The sequence below is a fragment of the Lagenorhynchus albirostris genome, chromosome 16 (genome assembly GCF_949774975.1).
Source record: "Lagenorhynchus albirostris chromosome 16, mLagAlb1.1, whole genome shotgun sequence".
In the NCBI taxonomy this organism is placed as follows: Eukaryota; Metazoa; Chordata; class Mammalia; order Artiodactyla; family Delphinidae; genus Lagenorhynchus; species Lagenorhynchus albirostris.
In genome coordinates this window covers 75,344,009-75,365,364 of record NC_083110.1, presented here as the reverse complement: position 1 = coordinate 75,365,364, position 21,356 = coordinate 75,344,009, and the positions used below count along the sequence as shown (strand labels likewise).

At 40.4% G+C, this 21,356-nt stretch overlaps 1 protein-coding gene across 6 annotated transcripts in view; it reads right to left on the bottom strand.

Annotated features, from left to right (window-relative positions):
* Positions 1 to 1,902: 1,902 nt before the first annotated feature.
* Positions 1,903 to 21,356, bottom strand: part of ACADSB (acyl-CoA dehydrogenase short/branched chain) — a 46,603-nt gene continuing 27,149 nt past the window's right edge. Inside the window, exons 4-13 of one of the 6 annotated variants that reach the window (XR_009536212.1) lie at positions 19,475 to 19,681; positions 18,753 to 18,923; positions 17,558 to 17,683; positions 16,290 to 16,382; positions 12,853 to 12,942; positions 11,796 to 11,933; positions 9,445 to 9,544; positions 8,620 to 8,728; positions 7,307 to 7,443; positions 1,903 to 2,263 (exon numbers count right to left, since the gene is read on the bottom strand). Coding sequence is in view for 5 of the 6 variants with exons in the window: in XM_060127031.1 (XP_059983014.1) it covers positions 8,658 to 8,728; positions 9,445 to 9,544; positions 11,796 to 11,933; positions 12,853 to 12,942; positions 16,290 to 16,382; positions 17,558 to 17,683; positions 18,753 to 18,923; positions 19,475 to 19,681 (996 nt within the window). In the remaining variant the exon portion in view is untranslated. Of the gene's footprint in view, positions 2,264 to 7,047; positions 7,444 to 8,054; positions 8,729 to 9,444; positions 9,545 to 11,795; positions 11,934 to 12,852; positions 12,943 to 16,289; positions 16,383 to 17,557; positions 17,684 to 18,752; positions 18,924 to 19,474; positions 19,682 to 20,950; positions 20,989 to 21,356 lie in introns of those variants that run through there. The other 5 variants (XM_060127031.1, XM_060127034.1, XM_060127030.1 and 2 more) reach the window with 5 other exon arrangements.

Below are 21,356 nucleotides of genomic sequence, written 5' to 3'. Positions count from 1 at the left end.
TAGTTGCTTTACAACGTTGTGTTAGTTTCTGCTTTACAACAAAGTCAATCAGCTATATGTATACATATATCCCCTCCCTCTTGGACCTCCCTCCCACTACCACCCCCCAATCCCACCCACCTAGGTCATCACAGGGCACTGAGCTGAGCTCCCTGCGCTATACAGTTTCCCACTAGCTATCTGTTTTACACATGGTAGTGTATATATGTCAATCCCAATCTCCCAATTCATCCCCCTCCACCTCCCCCTCCCATGTCCACATGTCCGTTCTCTACGTCTGCATCTCTATTCCTGCGCTACAAATAAGTCAGAAAGAGAAAAACAAATACCATATATTAGCACATATATGTGGAACCTAGAAAAATGGTACAGATGAATCTAGCCAGCTTTTAATGTTGGTACATTTCTGGGCTTCCCTGGTGGCGCAGTGTTTGAGAATCTGCCTGCCAGTGCAGCGGACACGGGTTCGAGCCCTGGTCTGGGAAGATCCCACATGCCACGGAGCAACTAGGCCCGTGAGCCACAACTACTGAGCCTGCACGTCTGGAGCTTGTGCTCCGCAACAAGAGAGGCCGCGACAGTGAGAGGCCCACGCACCGCGATGAAGAGTGGCCCCTGCTCGCCGCAACTAGAGAAAGCCCTCGCACAGAAATGAAGACCCAACACAGCCAATAAATAAATAAATAAATAAAATTTAAAAAATAAATTTAATGTTGGTATGTTTCAATCTGAGTAATTCCCAAGACTTCTTGCCCATTGGACAAGTGCAGGGTTGTTTCAGTCTCAAAAATGCCCTTTATTACAAAATACATTTAAAATGAGCTTAGCAGCAACCAATATGTGTATCCTTAGCCTTTGTCTACTTGGAAAAATCAATTGGGTTGAAAAGATGGAGTATTAATGTGCAAAGGAACTGTACATACATTATACAGTGATAGGTTTCTGTTGTATGACTGAGTGCAAAATAAGGCAAGGGGGCTTCCCTGGTGGCACAGTGGTTGAGAGTCCGCCTGCCGATGCAGTGGACACGGGTTCGTGCCCCGGTCCGGGAAGATCCCACATGCCGCGGAGCGGCTGGGCCCGTGAGCCATGGCCGCTGAGCCTGCGCGTCCAGAGCCTGTGCTCTGCAACGGGAGAGGCCACAACGGTGAGAGGCCCGCATACCGCAAAAAAAAAAAAAAAAAAAAAAAAGACTAGAAGTTATTCTAAAACACAGTGAGGACGTTAGTGTGGAGGATAGAAGAGCTGCAATCGTGGAATCTTGATAAGTGGTAGAATTTCCACTTATGGGAAAAGAAACCAAGAGTCAGCCAAAAGTAGACATTTTGTCAAAAAGTAAAGGAAGCAGAATCTTAGAAGTGGGGTATCCAAAGCTATGTTCGGAATGGATATAATCAGCCACGAATTAAGGGTAAAAAGATAACTTTGAGAACACGGTTGAAACTCACTGACAAAAGTGAACGTCAAGCAAAAAGGGATTAAAGGATCAGGCGATGAGTACGAGGGGTTGGTGCAGGGAGAATGGAGCAGCGGCTCACGGAAGCTTATCCTTTAAGGATGGGGAGACCGGAGCACTTCTGTAGATTGAGGCAAGGAGCCAATCGGGCTAGACAGGTTACAAATGAAATTCAGAGAGAATAATAATAACCTGAGTTCCTAGGGGAGGTCTTCTTTTCTTTTTTTTTTGGTGTGACACCCTGACTGACCAACTTGAGTAAAATCAGACTTAGGAGGCACTACTTTCATCATGGGCTGGCAAACTTTTCTTTACGCCTCGTGGGCAAGAGGCAAAATTAAGGAGATTATGCACATATTTACATACCATTTAAAACGTTAAAAAAAAAATCTAGTTTGCAGGTCATAGGCCCTAGTTTTGCTCACCCAATTTAAACCTGGGTCCTTGGACTTGAGATGTTTTGAAATTTATTTTTCTTGTCCAAGAAAATATTATGTTTCAATACCTCAGATTGAATCACATAAAATCAAATTACAACTAAAGACAAGATGCTAATCCCAGGGCCAGTGCGGACGGTCCAGTTCATACCCGAGTATGCGCCCAACCCAACCCAACCCGGGGAAGTCCCCGCTCAGCAAAGCAAGACACACACTGCTTTTCGTGGGAGGGTCTTTCAACGTGGTCAGTGCTATTTACCCACAGAGGTCAAACCTTCAAGGGCTTAGGTGTCAGCCCCCTTTTCTGTCCTCTCTGTGTCAGAGTCTTTGTCTCCCGTGTGGCCGAATGGAGCTGCCTACGTGGCTGTGGCTATTTGAGAAAAGCAGAAAAGTTGGTTAAAGGGGAATTGATGCACAAGAGTGAAATTTTTCCATAACCCTATACACAGCTTTAATTTGATTTATTTTCAATTACGCAAGATTATATTTACTTTATTACAATTGCACAATATTATAAAATTATAAAAATTCAAACAATCTAGATGATGCCAACGACTCTCATGCCGTCTTCTTGGCCCCCACTCCCAGCGCAGCCCTCAGTGTGATGACTGTATTTTCCCAGTTTATTCTAAGAATTTATATACATGCTTGGACTTACAGAAATATATAGATTTGTACCGTTCTCCACAAATCTTATGTGATTTGTTATTTTCTTAAACAATATAAGCTGGTGATGATTTAACCTCAGAACATGGGTCTTATTCTTTTAAACTGCTGCACAGGATTGCGTAGTGTGTATGTCCATGATTTATATATTCTCCTACCTAGCCATTTCTAATTTTTCACTACTACAAACTATGCTGTCCTTAAGGTCCCTGACATGCCTTCTTGTCCATCCTCCCAGAAGCACTGACTAAAACAGCTCAGTTTCCCATACTTTTATTGACAATTTGTAATTTATATCTTTATTTTCTAATTAACCAAGGTTATTTAAAGTTATGATGAGTTTTTTTGCATCCTATATTTGGGTTATTTACTTCTCATTGTGTACAGTGAATGTTGCCTGTAAGTCTGTCTTTTTGGAGTTTGTAGAAGTTTCCTTTGTGGCAAAATTCTAGATTAGACAATTCATTTGCATTTGAAAAGAAAAAGTTTCCTCTCTCTCTCTCTCTCTATATATATATCAAACTTGTTAATTATGCTACCCAATCCCTCTCTATCTGTTCTTACCATTTCCTACTTGACTTGTTGATTTCTAAGTCAGAGGCTGTGATTATGGCTTTGTCAATGTTTTCACTGTATTTTTATTTTTTGTTTTGTTGTATATAGTTCCTAACCATGTTGTTAGAGACATAAACTTCATGATTATTGGAACTTCTTGGTGAAGTCTTCCTGTTTTATTATGAGATATCCTTTTTTTGTCCTTTAAAATTATTTTTGCCTTTAGTTCAGCTTTTTTTAAAAAAATAAATTATTTATTTTTGGCTGCGTTGGGTCTTCATTGCTGCGTCCTGGCTTTCTCTAGTTGCGGCGAGCGGGGGCTACTCTTCATTATGGTGCGCGGGCTTCTCATTGCAGTGGCTTCTCTTGTTGCGGAGCACGGGCTCTAGGCACGCGGGCTTCAGTAGTTGTGGCTCATGGGCTCTAGAGTGCAGGCTCAGTAGTTGCAGCACACAGGCTTAGTTGCTCCGTGGCAATGTGTTCCCTGCATTGGCAGGCGGATTCTTAACCACTGCGCCACCAGGGAAGCCCCTAATTCAGTTTTGATTGCTGTTCCTGCTTTCCTTTTAGTAGCATTTGTATGGTCTTTTTCCTTCTCTTTATCTCAGCTTTCCTGTGCTGCTTTTTTTAGGTGTTTCTAATGTTATGTAGCTGGGATTTAAATTTTCCTTTTGTGCCATCTTGACATCTTTTATTTCGAACAGGTGAGTTTAACCCATTTATACCTATAAGTCCTACTATGTTTGGCTATATTCCTGCCTTATTTTGTTTTACACTTCCCATGATTTCTTTGGAAAAAAAAAAGTTTTGTAAAGTTAGGTTTTTTCCCCTGTATAATGTGAGCTATCCATACAAGCGATGGCAAGTCAAACATCCTACAGCCACACCCACTCAGCTCTGCATCCTGCTTGTCTTCCTTCCTACCTCAGGGTGGCTTTTTGATGGCTGTGATGGAGATGATTTTTTTTTGGTGGGGGGGTATTTCCGTAATTCCCTTTTCAGTACTTTTCTCATCCCTCTACTGCAGTGGTCCCCAGCCTTTTTGCCACCAGGGACTGGTTTCGTGGAAGACAGTTTTTCCACGGATGTGGGGTAGGGGCATGGTTTCAGGATGATTCGAGTGCATTACATTTACTGTGCACTTTATTTCTATTATTACATTGTAATATATAATGAAACAATTATACAACTCACCATAATACTGACAGGAGGTGGAGCTCAGGCGGTAGTGCGAGCAATGGGGAGTGGCTATAAATACAGATGAAGCTTTGCTCGCTCACCTGCCGCTCACCTGCCTTTCCCCCCCGGCTGTGCGGCCCTGTTCCTAACAGACCAAGGACCAGTATCAGTCCATGGCCCAGGGGTTGGGGACCCCTGCTCTACTGCATCTTCCTACTGCCCTATCCACCTACTCTCCCATTCTTTCTCTGAGAACACAGATGATCCCACCACATCTATTTATTTCTTTTACAGGCCATGTTCTCAGCTAGCTTCTCTGCTTGAAAAGATCTGAAACAATCCTGAAGAATTATTAGCTAATAAAGGGCTAGTTGGCAGTGGCATTTTACCAGAAGACTCCTGAAAATTAACAAACCTTAAAGACCCAAAGGAATGAATCTGGGAGGGCCTTCATCAGTCAGACTGCCCAAGTTTGAATCACTTCTGTCATGTATCAATAAGCAATTCATTTCCCTCTTCATGCCTCAGTCTCCTTGCCTTTACAATAGGCTAACAAGAGCACCTACTCTATAGGGCTGTCAGTTACTATGTGTCAAGAGCATAGAATAATGGCTGGCACATGATAAGAGCTCAAGAGAGCTTAGCGCTATTTTTATCATTCTAACAGATCTAAAGAAATACTTTTGCATAAGGTTGGCCTTGGTGGTTTTCTATGTGTGAAGATACAACAATGAGAACAGAAGAAAGACACCTGACATAAATACATTTCGATAAGAATCTGGTCTTACTCATCTTTGCATGGCAGCTTGGAGCCCATGGCACCTTGGGCCCCTGCTCGGCGCAGGTCACTGAATGACTGCTCGGCACAGGTCATTGAATGACTGCTCGGCACAGGTCATTGAAGGACAAATGAAAACAGGGACTAACACCTAGATTTCTAAAATAATGTAGGAAATAATGGGGAACAGATAGGCTGAAATCTCCTATAAGGTTAGACAATAGCGTATTACTGAGTAAAAGTTTCAACGATATAAAATTTCCAGAAGTACTACTATAAACATGGGCATAAATATCATCTAGATAAGAGCTATACTGTGAAGAGGTGCTCAGAAGAGGTGACCTCTCTATCGAAGAGCTGCTTATTTTGTTTTTTAAAAAAGGGAGTCCCTCTGGTAAAATTTTATTTAGCATCAAGAATTTAAAGTTAAAGTATAAGACCTCTTCCCTGAAAACAAACAAAATTGGTTTACATGAGAGTCAAGCTATCAGCTTGGTAAACAGAGGTGTTGTGTCTATCTTGCAGGAAGGTTACACTATTTTCTTACTTCTTCTGTATGTATAACAAACAATTTTGCTTTATTAGAGTAGCAAAAGTCTCCAGTTAGTGCTTTATTTTTTCATTCTCCATAGAATACTGATTTTGTAACACTGATTACAGTCTGATACGTACCATTACAACAAAAGTTTCACTTTATGAAAGATCAGCAAAAATACATCAGCAAGGATATAACTAGTGCATTTACTAAAACACATCATAATCATAAAACCAAGTGATCACACACAATAATCTTTACATTTGACATACCAGCTACATCCTAGGAGAGCCAGTGTGTTTGGCAGGTGATTGATATATGTGAGTAACGACACTGATCAATCTTAACACTTCTGAAATGTTAATTCTTTATCAGTTAAACCTAAAATAAATCAATAGAGTATTGAAACATAACAAGGATGAAATCCAAAATTTGTTGAACAGAGACAGCAGTAAACAGTAGGAAGAGCACTGAATTGGGACCTAGTACATTTGGATCCTTGTCTTATCTTTGGCCTTGGATGGATGGATGACCTTGGGCAAGTATTCTGGGTTACATGAATCCTTCACTCTTAAATGAGAGAGTTGGCTGGATGGTTCTCTAAACTCTTTCTAGATTTAGCTTTCCATAATTCTAAAATCTTTGACACCAATTCATTTTTGTGTTGTAAAGTGAAACGTCTAACAATACTACCTTGGCAGTTGGGTTGAGTCCAGCTCTGCCACACAAATACGACTTGTTGCTTGTGTTCAAGTCTCTTCCTTCTGAGCCCCTGACAGCCCTATCCTCAAATTAACGAACAGTAATGACAGGTTTCAGGAGGTAAACAAGCTCGTCCTCCACTAGACACAAACTCAAGACCCCCAAAGTCATGGTTATTAAGAGAAGCTATAATGGAAGAACTATGGGGACAACCCACAACATCCTCTTTGGTAAACGGTACAATAACACAATTCAGTAATAGAAGGCAGGTACAGATATTAATTACAGTACATAATTAATTTTCAACTGTTATTTGTGAACCTGTACAAAAAATATACACACAATTAGAACTGTATCAATATGAACTATAAATTCAAGGTCTAGATGTACATGGGAGCCTCTCTCATGCTACTAACCTGAAAGAGGCTTATTGTAGTTTCACGTGTTTGTAACTCTACAGGAGGAAGCTGGGATTCTTTTTACTAACCGTTGGCTTCTATTCCGTTACCTGAAAAGCCCACCTCTCTCGCATAATCACAGAAATTAAAGATGTCCAAGCCCCCCTTTAGGGCATTTCCTCCATCCCCTACTTTCCTTATCAGATTACTGTCTTTTTGTTCTAAAACACTGAATGACTGGCTTCCATCAGCCCTATCTGAAAATCAAGTAGACTTTCTCTCTTTTGACCTAAGGTCTAAATTTGTCTGTATTTCTTCCTAATATTCTAATGTAATTCCTGTCTCAATCGTATTTACACAATTCTGAATATTTTACTATGGTATCCATTATAGAAATTAACCCAATTCAATGAACATGAATGCGCAAAGCAAAATTACTTTGAAAATGTCAAGTTTTCTTAATAAGCATTATCCTTTCATTAAAGTACTAAAGTGCTTCCCTTTTGACAGCAGTGATTACTTTAAGCAACTGTATGAGCCTTGAAACATTTTCCAACACCTCTAACCCATGCCCCCTTCCAGAAAATATAAAACACTCACCTTTCACTGTCCTCCTCCCTCCTGAGGGGACTGAGGACCTGTACCCTACAAGGTCTCTCTGATTGAGAATCCCTGATACTGAAGAAATGGCATTGCCAGCCGTCTATTATGTTGAGCTTTGCCTTTCCATAATTTGACTGTAAAACAACAGATTTATTTTTGCCTTCCCAGAAATGTCATTTTTTCTATTACCAAATATGCTTTTTGAACTCCACAGCTCCCTTCTATCCCTCATTCCTTATAAGATTTTAATACACTTCTTTATGGGGACAAGACATCTCCTCTTGAGAATCACTGAACCAAAATATAATTTCTGAATTACTATTCATGATAAAGCTCAATAACTAAGTTTGAGAAAACAGTATTCAATTTAAAGACAGAAAAAAATAGATATTACAATATTGAGTATATTCTAATTATTAAACAAAATTATTTAAATTTCATACTTGAAAACTAATGTAGAGACTTGTTTTTCAAATGATCTACTGGGGCTTCCCTGGTGGCGCAGTGGTTGAGAGTCCGTCTGCCGATGCAGGGGACACGGGTTCGTGCCCCGGCCCGGGAAGATCCCACATGCCGCGGAGCGGCTGGGCCTGTGAGCCATGGCCACTGAGCCTGCGCATCTGGAGCCTGTGCTCCGCAACAGGAGAGGCCACACAACAGTGAGAGGCCCACGTACCGCAAAAAAAAAAAAAAAAAAAAAAAAAGATCTACTGAAACCATAATGAAATGCACCTTTCATACCATAATGAAATGCACCTTTCATACTGGTCAATTATAGTAGCAAATTATATTGCTTTACTTTGTTGAAATGCTTTCTTTGATTATATAAACTACAGAGTTATACCCTCCATTTTCCACTCATTTTCAGATATTCAGAACTAAAACTTTTAGATTTTTCTAAATAAATTTTTATCAGTTGCTACCTAGTTTAGCAACTTAGAATCGAATCTATTTCTTCTATAGAATTGCCAACTATCACAAACGTCTCTCTGACTGATGCACAATGACAGGGATATAAAATACCCATGTCTGCAAGAAATACTTATATTGTCTTTATTTTTCCAAATTCCAATACAGTGAAATTCTATATACCCTGAAGCTAAAATGATAATGCACATAGAGTTTTAAAAACAGTTTTGGAGAAAATATGGATGCATTTCTTCCCAAAATTTAAAAATGATTTTCTGCACCTAAGTTAAGCAGATTGGAAAGAGGAGACAGGAAAGGTCTACCTCCAGATCCAAGGTGAAGGGCCTAAATAAAATCATTCAATGCAGCCCCCAACAAGGCACAATAGTTTAAAATTTTACACCAGTGACACCAGGGAGGGGTCCTACTCCCGTGGCTGTCAGTATTCTGAATCTATGCGCTTTGCAATGGTGTTCAGCTGCATATTTGAAGTTCCTTCATATATTGTACCTTAAACAAAGGGGAGAAAAGGAACAATTAGGAGTGGAGATGTGGTTAAGAGTCTATACAAGAAACAGCTCTGCAAACATTACCTCTGCATTTACTGTAAAACTTTACCAGGAATACTGTCCAATGTCCCCTGAATATGGTACTATTTGACAAGGTAATTCTGCCTAAGAGATAACAATTTTCTATTTGGTTTACAGATTTCCAGAATCAGTATTAAACAGCTGGAAGTTTTTTGTTCCTAAACTATCAACACACGAGCCTGGATGGTTCCTCAGGAACAGGCAGCTTTCATAACTGCTGTTTCTATTTTCCCACCTGGCAGTGGAGCAGCGGAATGCTCAGGCTTGGGCAGGCACTTAGTGTCTAAAACTAGAACTGAGCTTCAAGCAACAGCATTAAACTAATAGAAAATATTAACATTTTTAGTAAAAGAAAAATTAAGACAGTAGATTTTGTTGTGGTTTCACTGAAAGGCCTTCAGAGGCCTTGGGGCATTTAAAAAGGAAATTTGATGTTTTAAAATATATATATAAAAATCTATTTTTTTGAAGGAAGAAGTAGGGGAAAACAACCCAGCCACAAGAAAAGGAGAGCCAATAAACATAATAACTGAAGAGATTAAAATTGCCTTTGCCTACGTACCAGTAGTTAAAAAAATCAAACAGATACAACAGCCTACAGAGTCAAAACAAAATAAATGTAAAAACTCTGTTTACCAATCTTCGCATCTCGGAAGTATTTTTCCATGGGGTAATTTTTGGTGTAGCCTACTCCTCCCATCCAGTCGATACATTTGCCAGTTATTAGGCCCGCAATCTACCAAAAAGCAGCAGCAAATCACATGTTGAAGCCACATAACTTATGCATTACAAACACTCTTGTAGAATATTCTTAGTAACGTGGATTCACTGTTATTGGCAGTTGGAAGGATTGAAGTCATTTTATAAATTAGCATTTCTCCTTAGTCCCATTCTCTATACATACCATTTATGTAAAATACCCTATTAGTTCACAAAACTCTTATTTTCTTAAGAAAATTAGGGTATTTGTTTAGACTCATACTTGTTACTCAGCAAATGTTAATCAAGGGCCTTCTTATGTCACCCACTCTGCCAGCCACAATGGTGAGGGGTGGCCAGTCACTCACTGCCCTTTTGGTCCTGCTGGTCATTCAGAGAGACAGAGATTGAATAGCAATCACCGAAACTGAAAAACTGTATGGGGCAAGAGAAGAGCCTCCTAGGGAAGCTGCCGTGACTTAGATGGAGGATAGGTGAGGAAATTACAGCCTCGCTGAGCACTAAAGGATGAGTTAGGGGACATTTCAAGCTGAGGAATGACACGTGGAAAGGCTCCAAGGGGAAAATGGGTTTGTCAGCCTCAAGGGCCTGAGGACCAATGGGCTGGGATCGGGGTGACCTGTAAAAAGGGAATGGGGTGCAGGCGGGCCGCACACGATGGTGAGCAGTTTGAATAACGTACTGGCCCCCAAAGATGTCCACAGGAGAATCCCCAGAAAGTGTAAATGTTCATCACCTACATGGCATAGAGACTTGCAGGTGTGATTAAGTTAAGAACCTTGAGATGGGGTGATGATCCCAGACTATCTGGGCCGGTCTCATGTAATCCCAAGGGTCCTTATAAAGGAAAGAGGGAGGCAGAGAAGACGATGTAACCACGGAAACAGAAAGCAGTCAGATCTGAACACCCTACGCTGTTGGCTCTGAAGATGGAGGGAGGGGCTGTGAGTCCAAGAAACAGAGTTGGCTCTAGAAGCTGGAAAAGAAAAGAAAATGGATTCTCCCCTAGAGCCTCCAGAAATGCAGCTCTGCTGACACGTTAATTTTATCCCAGTGAGACTCATTTCAGACGTCTCACCTCCAGAGCTGTGACATAACAGAACTGTACTGTCTTAGGCCACTACATTTTTGGTATTTGTTAAAAGTAGCAATAGCAACAAATAAAAAGGTCCCATTTGTTGTGAGGAGCCACTGAAGGGTTTAAAGCTGGAGCATGGCATGGCCTCATGGACACCTTGAAAAGGGACACTGGATGGGAGAAAGCAACAGGGGAAAACAAGAGGCTAGAAGGTGAGTCCAGTGGTTTGATAAAGAAACGGCACAGCTTGGACTAGACAGGTGGCAGTACGAAGGGAGAGAAAAACAAATTCAAGAAATATTTAGGGGGCTTCCCTGGTGGCGCAGTGGTTGACAGTCCGCCTGCCGATGCAGGGGACATGGGTTCGTGCCCCGGTCCGGGAATATCCCACATGCCACGGAGCGGCTGGGCCCGTGAGCCATGCCGCTGAGCCTGCACGTCCGGCTCCACAACAGGAGAGGCCACAACAGTGAGAGGCCCGTGTACCGCAAAAAAAAAAAAAAAAAAAAGAAATATTTAGGGGGTTGAATCCTCAAAACTGAGGATGGATTCAACTGGGGGATGAGGGAAAGGAGGGTGTCAAGCGGACTCAGGTTTGAGACTGGGGTTGGGGGGAGGTGGGTAGGTAAAGCAGAAGCGGGATCTATTAGTCTGGAACTCAGAAGGGAGGCTGAGGCAGAAGATTAAATCTGGGGGCTGAAGATGTTAAATAAATATTTGAAGCCAGGGAATGACTAAGACATACTGCCGAAGCTGGGAGAGAGCAGCCCAGTGAAGAGGCTAAGTTTCCACCAAAGTCCAGTGTGTTACATGTAGAATGCATATGCATGAGCGGGAAGCATCAACACAGGGACAGTCCCTTCTTGGGCATTCTTATTTCACATTATCTCCAGGGCATTCACTTCGTCCCAACCATCGTTCAGCTGAGGCTCATCCAGGGATTTACGGTGGGCCTTCTACCTGAACTGGGTGCCTCGGTTTCCATCTAAGAGCCTATGAAAACATGGAGACCTCACAGAATCAAAGCACCTCCCTATGGCAGCTTTACTTTTTTGCATTTCTGGTGTAGAAACTAGAAAGTTCATGTTATTTTACTTGAAAAACAAATGCATAACCAATATTTCTAAATGAAGAGGTTAATAAATAAATATCTTTAAAAAATAAAAAGACTGACTTTTTTTTCTTTTACCTCTGATGCATAGTACTTGGCCATAGATGATTCTTTAATGAATGGCCTTCCAGCTTCTAAAAGCCTTGCAGCGTTGTATGTGAGTAATCTTGCAGCTTCTAGCTGGGTGGCCATGTGAGCCACTTGGTGCTGGAGCCCCTGTAACATTCAGGCCGAAGGTAGAGAACTGTGATTTCCGAAAACAGCTCATTGTCGAAGTCCTGCCTGGATGTGGAACACTGACAGATCCAAAATATACCCGTCCAAAAATTCACATTCATTTCGCAAGAATAGTTTAAAATCTGCAATCTAAAATAAACCACTACAGGGACCTCCCTGGCGGTCCAGAGGTTAAGACTCTGTGCTCCCAACACAGGGGGCCCGGGTTCGATCCCTGGTCGGGGAACTAAGATCCCACATGCCGCAACTTCTGAGCTGGCGCGCCGCAACGAAGACCCCGCGCATCCACAATAAATGAGTGAATGAATGAATAAATAAATAAATAACAAAATAAACCACTACGTGTATTGCTTCTTTAAAAAATTTCAAAGTTCAGGTAATTGTTAACTGCCAAGATTTAAAAAATAAATGATCACAAAATTAGGTTTAAAAATTTGACTTATTTTTAATAATGTGTCAAACACTTGAAACATTTACCTGATTCTGAATCACCCTAGACGGTACAGAGTGTTATCTTTATTTTACAGATGAGGCAGTTGAGGTTTGGAGAGGTGGGGTAACTAAAGCTAGTAATAGTAAGACAAAGAACCAGGATTTGAACCCAGGAAGTCTGACTACAGACCCCATGCCCTGGAACTCTGAAGCAGTAAGGAGGCAGCTCCCAAGTGCTCACCAAGGTATCCTGAATCATGCCATAGCCAGGCCTCAAGGATTACTGCTCTGCCCTTGGAGAAGGTCAAGGTAGGCACAAGTATATGCACCAAGATCTATTCCTTCCTCTCTGTGCCTCTCCCATTAAAATCCCCGAGGGGATTCCCTTACAGCTTTGTAACGAAGCTCTTCATTAATGGGAAGAGGGAGAGCACAGCACTGTAGAAAGATGGTAATAATTATATACCTGAAAATCAAATATTCTTTTGCCAAATTGTTCCCTTTCTTTAATATATGGAATAGTGTGGTCAAAACATCCTTGAGCCAGTCCCAGCATCTGTTAAAAAAAAAAAAATCAGAATTTCTTATTTTTTATAAGTTTATGCTCTTAATTATTCAAGTTATGAAGTTATGAAGTTATTCAAGTTATGAATGCTTTTTACAGGCAAATTGAAAAGTTGGGGTAGGGAAGGGACTAGAGATACCGAGATGGTGAGGTCTAATGTTAATGACCTTCATCCATTGCATTTATAGAACTAAAGTTCTAGTAATTGGGAGAAATTTTTTTTTTTTTTTTTTTGCGGTACGCGGGCCTCTCACTGTTGTGGCCTCTCCCGTTGCGGAGCACAGGCTCCGGACGCGCAGGCTCAGTGGCCATGGCTCACGGGCCCAGCCGCTCCGCGGCATGTGGGATCTTCCCGGACCGGGGCACGAACCCGTGTCCCCTGCTTCGGCAGGTGGACTCTCAACCGCTGCGCCACTGGGGAAGCCCTGGGAGAAAATGTGAGTAATTTCCTGTGAAGAAGAGCACATTTGATTCCAGGAGTTAATCTCCTGGTGTGGCTGTGCTCATGCACCCAGGTTACTTTTTGGGATTCTTCTCCCTTAGGCTTGAGTCTCCAGGCACAAAGTGAGCCTCAGAAATTTTGCTCAAAGACTGGCCTCAAAGACTGTAGAGTAGCTGCCTCTAGTCCTTCTAGAAGTCGAATGTGCAAGGTCACTTCTGGTCTTCTTTTGTATATGATCAGGATTAACAAGAGCTTTGGTGGGTAGGGCATCAGAACATAAAAGAGCAGTGTTTCTCAACCCTGGCAGCACATGAGAATCATCTCGGGGAGCTCAATAATGGGGGTGGTGGGGGTGGCGGTGGTGAGTGTGGCCTAAACACCAGCATTCTAAAAACTCTTTAATGTTTTAATGCACAGCTAGAGCTGAGGATAACTGCACAGAGGAGCTGGTAAAAACATCAGTTTATACATTTCAAGAACTAATCAGGATGTGGTGACAGTTTTAGCTGGACTGTCTCATTGCAAACTAACCTCCGTAACAATTGAATGACTCAACCTTAGAAATTGTTTCTAAATTCTAACATTAAATCACTATCTAATTACAGATGGCCAAGAGGCACATGAAAAGCTGCTCAACATCACTAATGCAAATCAAAACTACAATGAGGGATCACCTCACACTGGTTGGAATGGGCATCATCAGAAAATCTACAAACAACAAATGCTGGAGAGGGTGTGGAGAAAAGGGAACCCTCTTGCACTGTTGGTGGGAATGTAAATTGATACAGCCACTATGGAGAACAGTAGGGATGTTCCTTAGAAAACTAAAAATAGAATTACCATATGACCCAGCAATTCCACACCTGGGCATATACCCAGAGAAAACCATAATTCAAAAAGACACATGCACCCCATGTTCATTGCAGCACTACTTACAATAGCCAGGTCATGGAAGCAACCTAAATGCCCATCGACAGACGAATGGATAAAGAAGTTGTGGTACATATATACAATGGAATATTACTCAGCCATAAAAAGGAACGAAATTGGGTCATTTGTAGAGAGATGGATGGACCTAGAGACTGTCATACAGAGTGAAGTAAGTCAGAAAGAGAAAAACAAATATTGTACATTAACACATATATGTGGAATCTAGAAAAATGGTACCGATGAACTGGTTTGCAAGGCAGAAACAGAGACACAGATGTATGTAGAGAACAAACGTAAGGACAACAAGGGTGGAAAGGGGAGGGTGGTGGTGGGATGAATTGAGAGATTGGGATTGACATGTATATACTAATATGTATAAAATAGATAACTAATAAAAAAAATCACTATCTAATTATGCCAAACCATGTAGGTTTTAGAAAAAGGAAAAGAAAAATCAATAGTTAAAGCTTTTGGGGGAAATGCCCACAAACTTATCAATATTTCATTAGTGTTCATTCAAATTTTCCTTTAGCCTTTTATTTTGAACTTTCTGGAGAATGGAATATTACGCTAAAAATTAAAGGACAAAATCCAAACCAAACCAAAACAAAACCCCAAAAGTAAATTAAGGTGAGACAGCGACTCACTGCACTTTTGGCTATGAGAGAAGATGATGTCATTAAACCCTTATAACCAAAGTTTACAATATGCCAACAATATGGTATATCGACACAAAAACCGTAATTATCAGTTGTCAATCAAAACAGGCTTTTCCAAAACAGTGTAAAATGTTTTCACTATAAATACTGAAAAACTAAATTCTTTACAACTACAGAGTCTTGAGGTTGGATGCCTCCAGTTCACTGTTACATGTGCCTCTTTCTCCAAAAAGCATCCACAGTATTAACCAAGAAATAATAACTACCAGACCTCACCTTTTTCTCTCTCTTTTTCTGACCTTAACTTTTAACTAGGTTATAAGATAACTTGGAGTAATTAGACTAAAGCCCAGACTGTGCATTTACTGCCAGACATCTACATTATTTACAGGTCTGTGAATAAAGAAATCCAGTGTTGTAGTTTTTAATGTCATATCTGATGAAGCTGAATCACAGAAAAACTTTAAAAAGATTATCTAGTTTTGTGGGAAACATGGGTTAAGTTCTGATCTGAGAATACTTTGTTAGCAAATTAACAGCAGCAGCAAAAAAAAAACAAAAACAAAACTAGAGTACAATTACAATTTAAATACTCCAAAGAGGTAATATATGCAACATCTTCAAAATCTAAAAGCTGTAAGTTTTTGAATTTTGGATACTCATTGATTAAAAATAAATACATTACAAAAATGAAATAATTCATAATAAAACCAAAGACTTTATTCATTTTGTGATTCTAGGAAATAACTGCTATTACCTAACAGAAAAATTTAATATGCTATAAGGGCAAATTTGGTAAGAAATTGAATAGTTTTCATCATACATAACTGTTTAATTGTTGCCATATCAAAAAAATTGTCTGATTTTTACATGCAAAACACTAAGCAACAAATCTTTTATTATCTATAGAGACTCTTACTACACAATAGAATGTTACTTATTCTTAATTTTAAAAATTTCAGAATGAATCACATACTTTGAAAAGTTGATTTAAAAAAATACCACATTTAATCTATAATGTACTTAAGAAGTTATCGATCCAGGTATTAGATAATACTTTAACGCTCTCAAAGCAGAAAAACTGTTACCACTAAGCCGTTGTTTGGTTCTCAGGACATGATATAATTGACCAAAGTGGAATCTTAAAAGAAATCACAGACAGAAGCTACTCTTTTACCTCATGGAAGGGAAGGGTGCCATCTTGTGTTCACAAGCTTCCAAACACTCATTGGTTTCACTGCATTTTTTCTTTTTACGTTTTGACTGTGTGTGGAAGAGTCAAGTTAAAGGACTAAAATTTGACTCACCTGTGCAGCAATTCCTATTCTACTTTCATTAAGACCCCCGATGGCGTACTTATAGCCATGTCCAATTTGTCCCAGGATATTGGCTTCTGGAACCTGAAAAGAAAAACGTGCAGTTATTTCTCAATTTAATTTAACATAATTCATTTTGGTAATATATTTTTTAATGCACATATACTCCCAATTTCTGTGATAATTCTCTAGCATGGTACTTATTAAACTCCAAGGAAATTATCTGCTATGTCTCTGTCTCCCTCTAAACTGTCTCCCACATGCTCTCAGAAGGATAGGACTCAAGTCCGTGCTGTTCACTATTGCATCCTCCAGAGCCCAGCAGAGACGTTCGGTGAATCTAGAAAAATGAAATCTCATACAATTAATCAATATCATAAATGAGTAACAATTTTCCCCGAACTCTTATCTGTATGCTACAATGTAAGGTAAAATATTAGGAATAGCAGAAAACATATAAGGGTAGAAACATTTCTTCTGTTGAGACTATTATCACAACCAAAATCAGCTGAGGGCCGTGTGCTTATGTGTGTGTGTGTGTGTGTGTGTGTGTGTGTACACAGGCATGTGTACCAAACAGAAAGGAGGAGAGAAGAAATACATAAAACTATTCAACCGTTTACTTGAAAAAAGATCTAGACCAGGTAATTTTAGAAAATGCACTTAGCTTCTTAATATGGGCAGTTAGGAGAGAGAGTGGGCAGAACGGAGAAAGAAAAGGGAAATTAGGAGAAGAAAGACAGTTGGGGTGCAGTAGTGAGGCTCACACGCCATCCATAAGGACACCCCATAGACACACACACAATCCCCAGTGAGCCAAAAGGTCACATCCTGTCCGACCTATGTAAAGTTCTAAAGCACAGCATTCTAGTTATCTTTTCCTCGTTTTTTTTAAGACTCAACTCTAAACTGTGGGCGCTGCCTGGCTGTTTTCCACTCTCACTGAGCAACACCCCCATCTTGTGGCCTTGCTGGGCCGACACCACACTCCTCGGAAGCTATGTGTGATGCGCAAGTACCGGGTTTATGAAGTATAAATGAGATTAATCCTCGGGCTGGCTCTTGAGGCCAGCTGCTGGGCAGACAGGTTTCCACCTCTGGCCTAAACTCTCGTGGGAAGTACATTTAGGTCATAACCTAACCTAAGATCATCGTTCAAGAGTTTTACAAAGTACTCTCCTATGCACGCCTAATAGTGCGACACCTTTCTCGCACAGTTATACTTCCAGGCAGAGCCATTCCACATCTAGGATACCCACCTTGACATTTTCAAACGTTAATGGGCAGGTAGAAGAAGCTCTGATTCCCATTTTATTCTCTGGTTTCCCTATATGAAGGCCCTCAGTATCACGATCTACCAAGAAGCAGGTAATTCCTTTATACCCCTGAAATGAAGATTTAAAATGCTATAATCACTTTGACTGATAAGATCCCTTGTTTCCAGAGTTCAAAGTAAACAGAAAACGAGGCACTTCCCTGGTAGTCCAGTGCTTAAGAATCCGCCTGTCAATGCAGGGGACATGGGTTCGAGCCCTGGTCTGGGAAGATCCCACATGCCACAGAGCAACTAAGCCCATACACCACAACTACCGAGCCCACGCTCTACAGCCCATGAGCCGCAACTACTGAGCCCGCGTGCTGCAACTACTGAAGCCCACATGCCTAGAGCCCAGGCTCCACAACAAGAGAAGCCACCGCAATGAGAAGCCCACTCACCACAACAAACAGTAGCCCCCACTTGCTGCAACTAGAGAAAGCCCGCATGCAGCGACAAAGACCCAGTGCAGCAAAAAAAACAAAAAACAAAGCAAAACAGACTTTAGCAGTAAATACTAATGGACTCAGAATTGCAACATGTGTATTATGAAACAAGAAGTATGGGAGGGCATTAGGTTCGAAATCAAGAACCTTACTATTTATTTTACTCTTTCAGAAACCATTGTGGCTATTAAAATTATTAAGTGACACTAAAGTATTACATGATGAATTCCACATTTTAAATTTAATTTTATTACATATTTTAGTTTTAAAATTTAATTCAATTAAATGCTACACTAGACAAAAAACACAAGATATCTTTATCATTTTGCTATATGTCTATTTTCCAACTGAATAAAACATTTTTAAAAATAAATGTACTATTAAATAGGTAAATTCTTCATTATTAAATAGAAAATCTGAAATTCTACAAAATTTAAGATTAGCCTCCTATATAACAGCTTAGGAGATTAATTAAATCGTCCTCCATGTAGCTAATGTTTATTCATGTTAATTGTAATATTTATTTTAGGATATTAGTAAACCACAGGATGAAAAGATGTCAGTTGTTTAACCTTTTCAGTACTGAGGAGAATGAAGAATTTAAGACTATGTCCTAAAAACGAAATGGAAGTAGGAAAAAAGAAATGAAAAGATTAGGAGGGAAATGGGGAGCAGCTTTGTTTTCAAACTTACAAGAGTAAGGTCTACATTTGCCATCACCACGAAGAGTCCGGCATCCTTGGCATTGCTAATCCACATCTTTGACCCGTTGATGACATAATAATTTCCCTTTTTATCAGCTTTGGTCTTCAAAGCAAATGAATCGCTACCTGCTCCAGCCTCTGAAAGGCAGAAACTTCCCATCTACACATGCAAAGAAAAAATTCCAAATTAATACCTATATTTATACTTTGCATAACAAATACCCACTTATAGCAAAATAAACATTTGAAAATCAAACTTTTAGCTACTTCTAAAAGCCTGTATGTATCAAAATAGTAATGGTATTCTGACAGTATTATTTTCCAAACTATACCCCACTATTTGTCTAAGGCAGATTTAAAGACCTAAGCACACATATTCAATGTTAAGCTTAATTAAATTGGTTTTCATAATTACAGGAGAAAGACATCTCAATGTAAATGAAACTACCAACAAAGGTATTAGACAATATAATTGGGACCAAAAAAGAAATAATTTTATTGTCCAATGATAATTCCCTACATTTCCAAGTGGCAAATGAGAGGCAGAGTGTATTCTTCTAGTAGCATTAATTTATTGAGCGTTGCTTGAGTTATTAATGGTGCTGTGTTGTGGTCCTGAATAGAAAAGCCAACACTGCGGCTGCTTTTCTCCTGAAAATATCCTATATTTAGAAAAGATCAGATCCATTTCAATAACTCATCTCAACTCACTTGTTCTGTAGCTAGCTTGGGCAAATAGATAGCCTTCTGTTCTTCTGTTCCGTATTTTCCAATTAGCCTGTTAATTATCGTGTTCTGGATGTCACATACCAGAGCCACAGACGCATCAACTTTGGCTAATTCCTCTATCACTAGGATAGAGGAAAAAAATGAAGCTCCTGTTCCTCCATATTTGGTGTCAATTTCAACACCCATCAACTAAAGGAAAAATAAGGAAACATAGATTAAGAAAGCTATTTTTATATCGGACAATTCCTTGCAAGAACAAGTTCAAAAATAATTTGTAACCACATCAGCTTAATTTTAAAATTCTGTATGTATATCTTTCTTTAATTTGGTATGGCTCTTTCACTCTAAGTAACAAAAAAATCTATAACAGAAACTAAATATATTTGCAAAGGATAAAATTACATGCTAGAACTATCATTTGTTTCCTTTTGGGATCAAAAACAAAAATAAGGGAGGTAAAATGCTTTGAAGGATAGTGGAATGGAATAGTGAGAAAATATATAATTAAGAAACTGAAGAGAGCAGTGGAATATCTAGTTTCATTTAGTGTAATCTCTTCGAGTCAGCCCCCCACCTTGACTCTTTCAGCCGAGATAATAATTGAATGACCGTTTCTTTTGGGTCATTTTAGCAAGTCCAGATGGTTAGCAGACCACATGTGGTGTTGTTTCCTAGAACCACACTAGACAAGGCCCAGGTGCCTGGTAAACATGGCCAAATACTGGTCAAGGCTTTCCAGTAACTGCCTGACTGTTCAGTAACCAGTCCTAAGTCCGGAACATGAAACATCCGTAACACTCCATTTTTAAGTGTCCTCATTTCAGAAGGAGAATGTGTGCACACATAATTCAAGACCCAAAGCTGTGAACAGGTAAAAGGGCAATGCTTCTTTCTATCCTCTCCAGGCACTCTAGAGTCACACGCGCTGCAGCCTGGGTGTTGCTGTTATATTCTAAGCTGATGGGAAACTTAGCTGATATGAAGTTAGAACAACATGGGGGAGGATAGAAAGGCTGAGGGAATCAGAAATGATGTTCTATGAGGAAGAATCCAAGGATTGAGGTGTGCCTGAAGACAGGGGCCAGCCAGCATGAGAACACCGGACTATCATATCTTTAACAGCTGCCAGAGACACTGCTTCTCTAAAAAGGTCACCAAATTCCCCTACACTGGAAATATTTGTCAGTTATTATGGCAGGTGACCTTCATAGAAGTGGGACAACAGAAGCCAGGAGTCACATGAGGCCGAGAATAGCTGGTGCAGGATGTGCAACACAGACCCTCCACGGGGTACGACATGCAGACAGGAGCAGCTGTGGAGGTGGCAGGCAACTCGTCGCTGCGTGCGACCCTGTCTGCAAGAGCTGCCCCTCGGGAGAGTGTTGCTCAAGACCTCTCAGAGAAGCCTAGAGGTTCTGCAAACAATGAAGATGAAATCTGGCTGAGAAGTGGACTCACAGATGCCGTTTGACCCACTGTGGCTCCACATCAGATTCCATTTTCCCAAGTTTCATTGCTAAAAGAAAGGTGGAAAAATCACTACAATACATGGTAGTAAAAAAAAAAAAAAAAAAGCTGGTATCTTTTAAACAGTAAGAAATAAAACAGGGGGCCTTCCCTGGTGGTGCAGTGGTTAAGAATCTGCCTGCCAATGCAAGGGACACGGGTTCGAGCCCTGGTCCAGGAAGATCCCACATGCCGCGGAGCAACTAAGCCGGTGCGCCACAACTACTGAGGCTGCGCTCCAGTGCCCGTGAGCCATTAACTACTGAAGCCCGCGCTCCACAGTAAGAGAAGCCACCACAAGGAGAAGCCCGTGCACCACAACGAAGAGTAGTCCCCACTCACCGCAACTAGAGAAAGC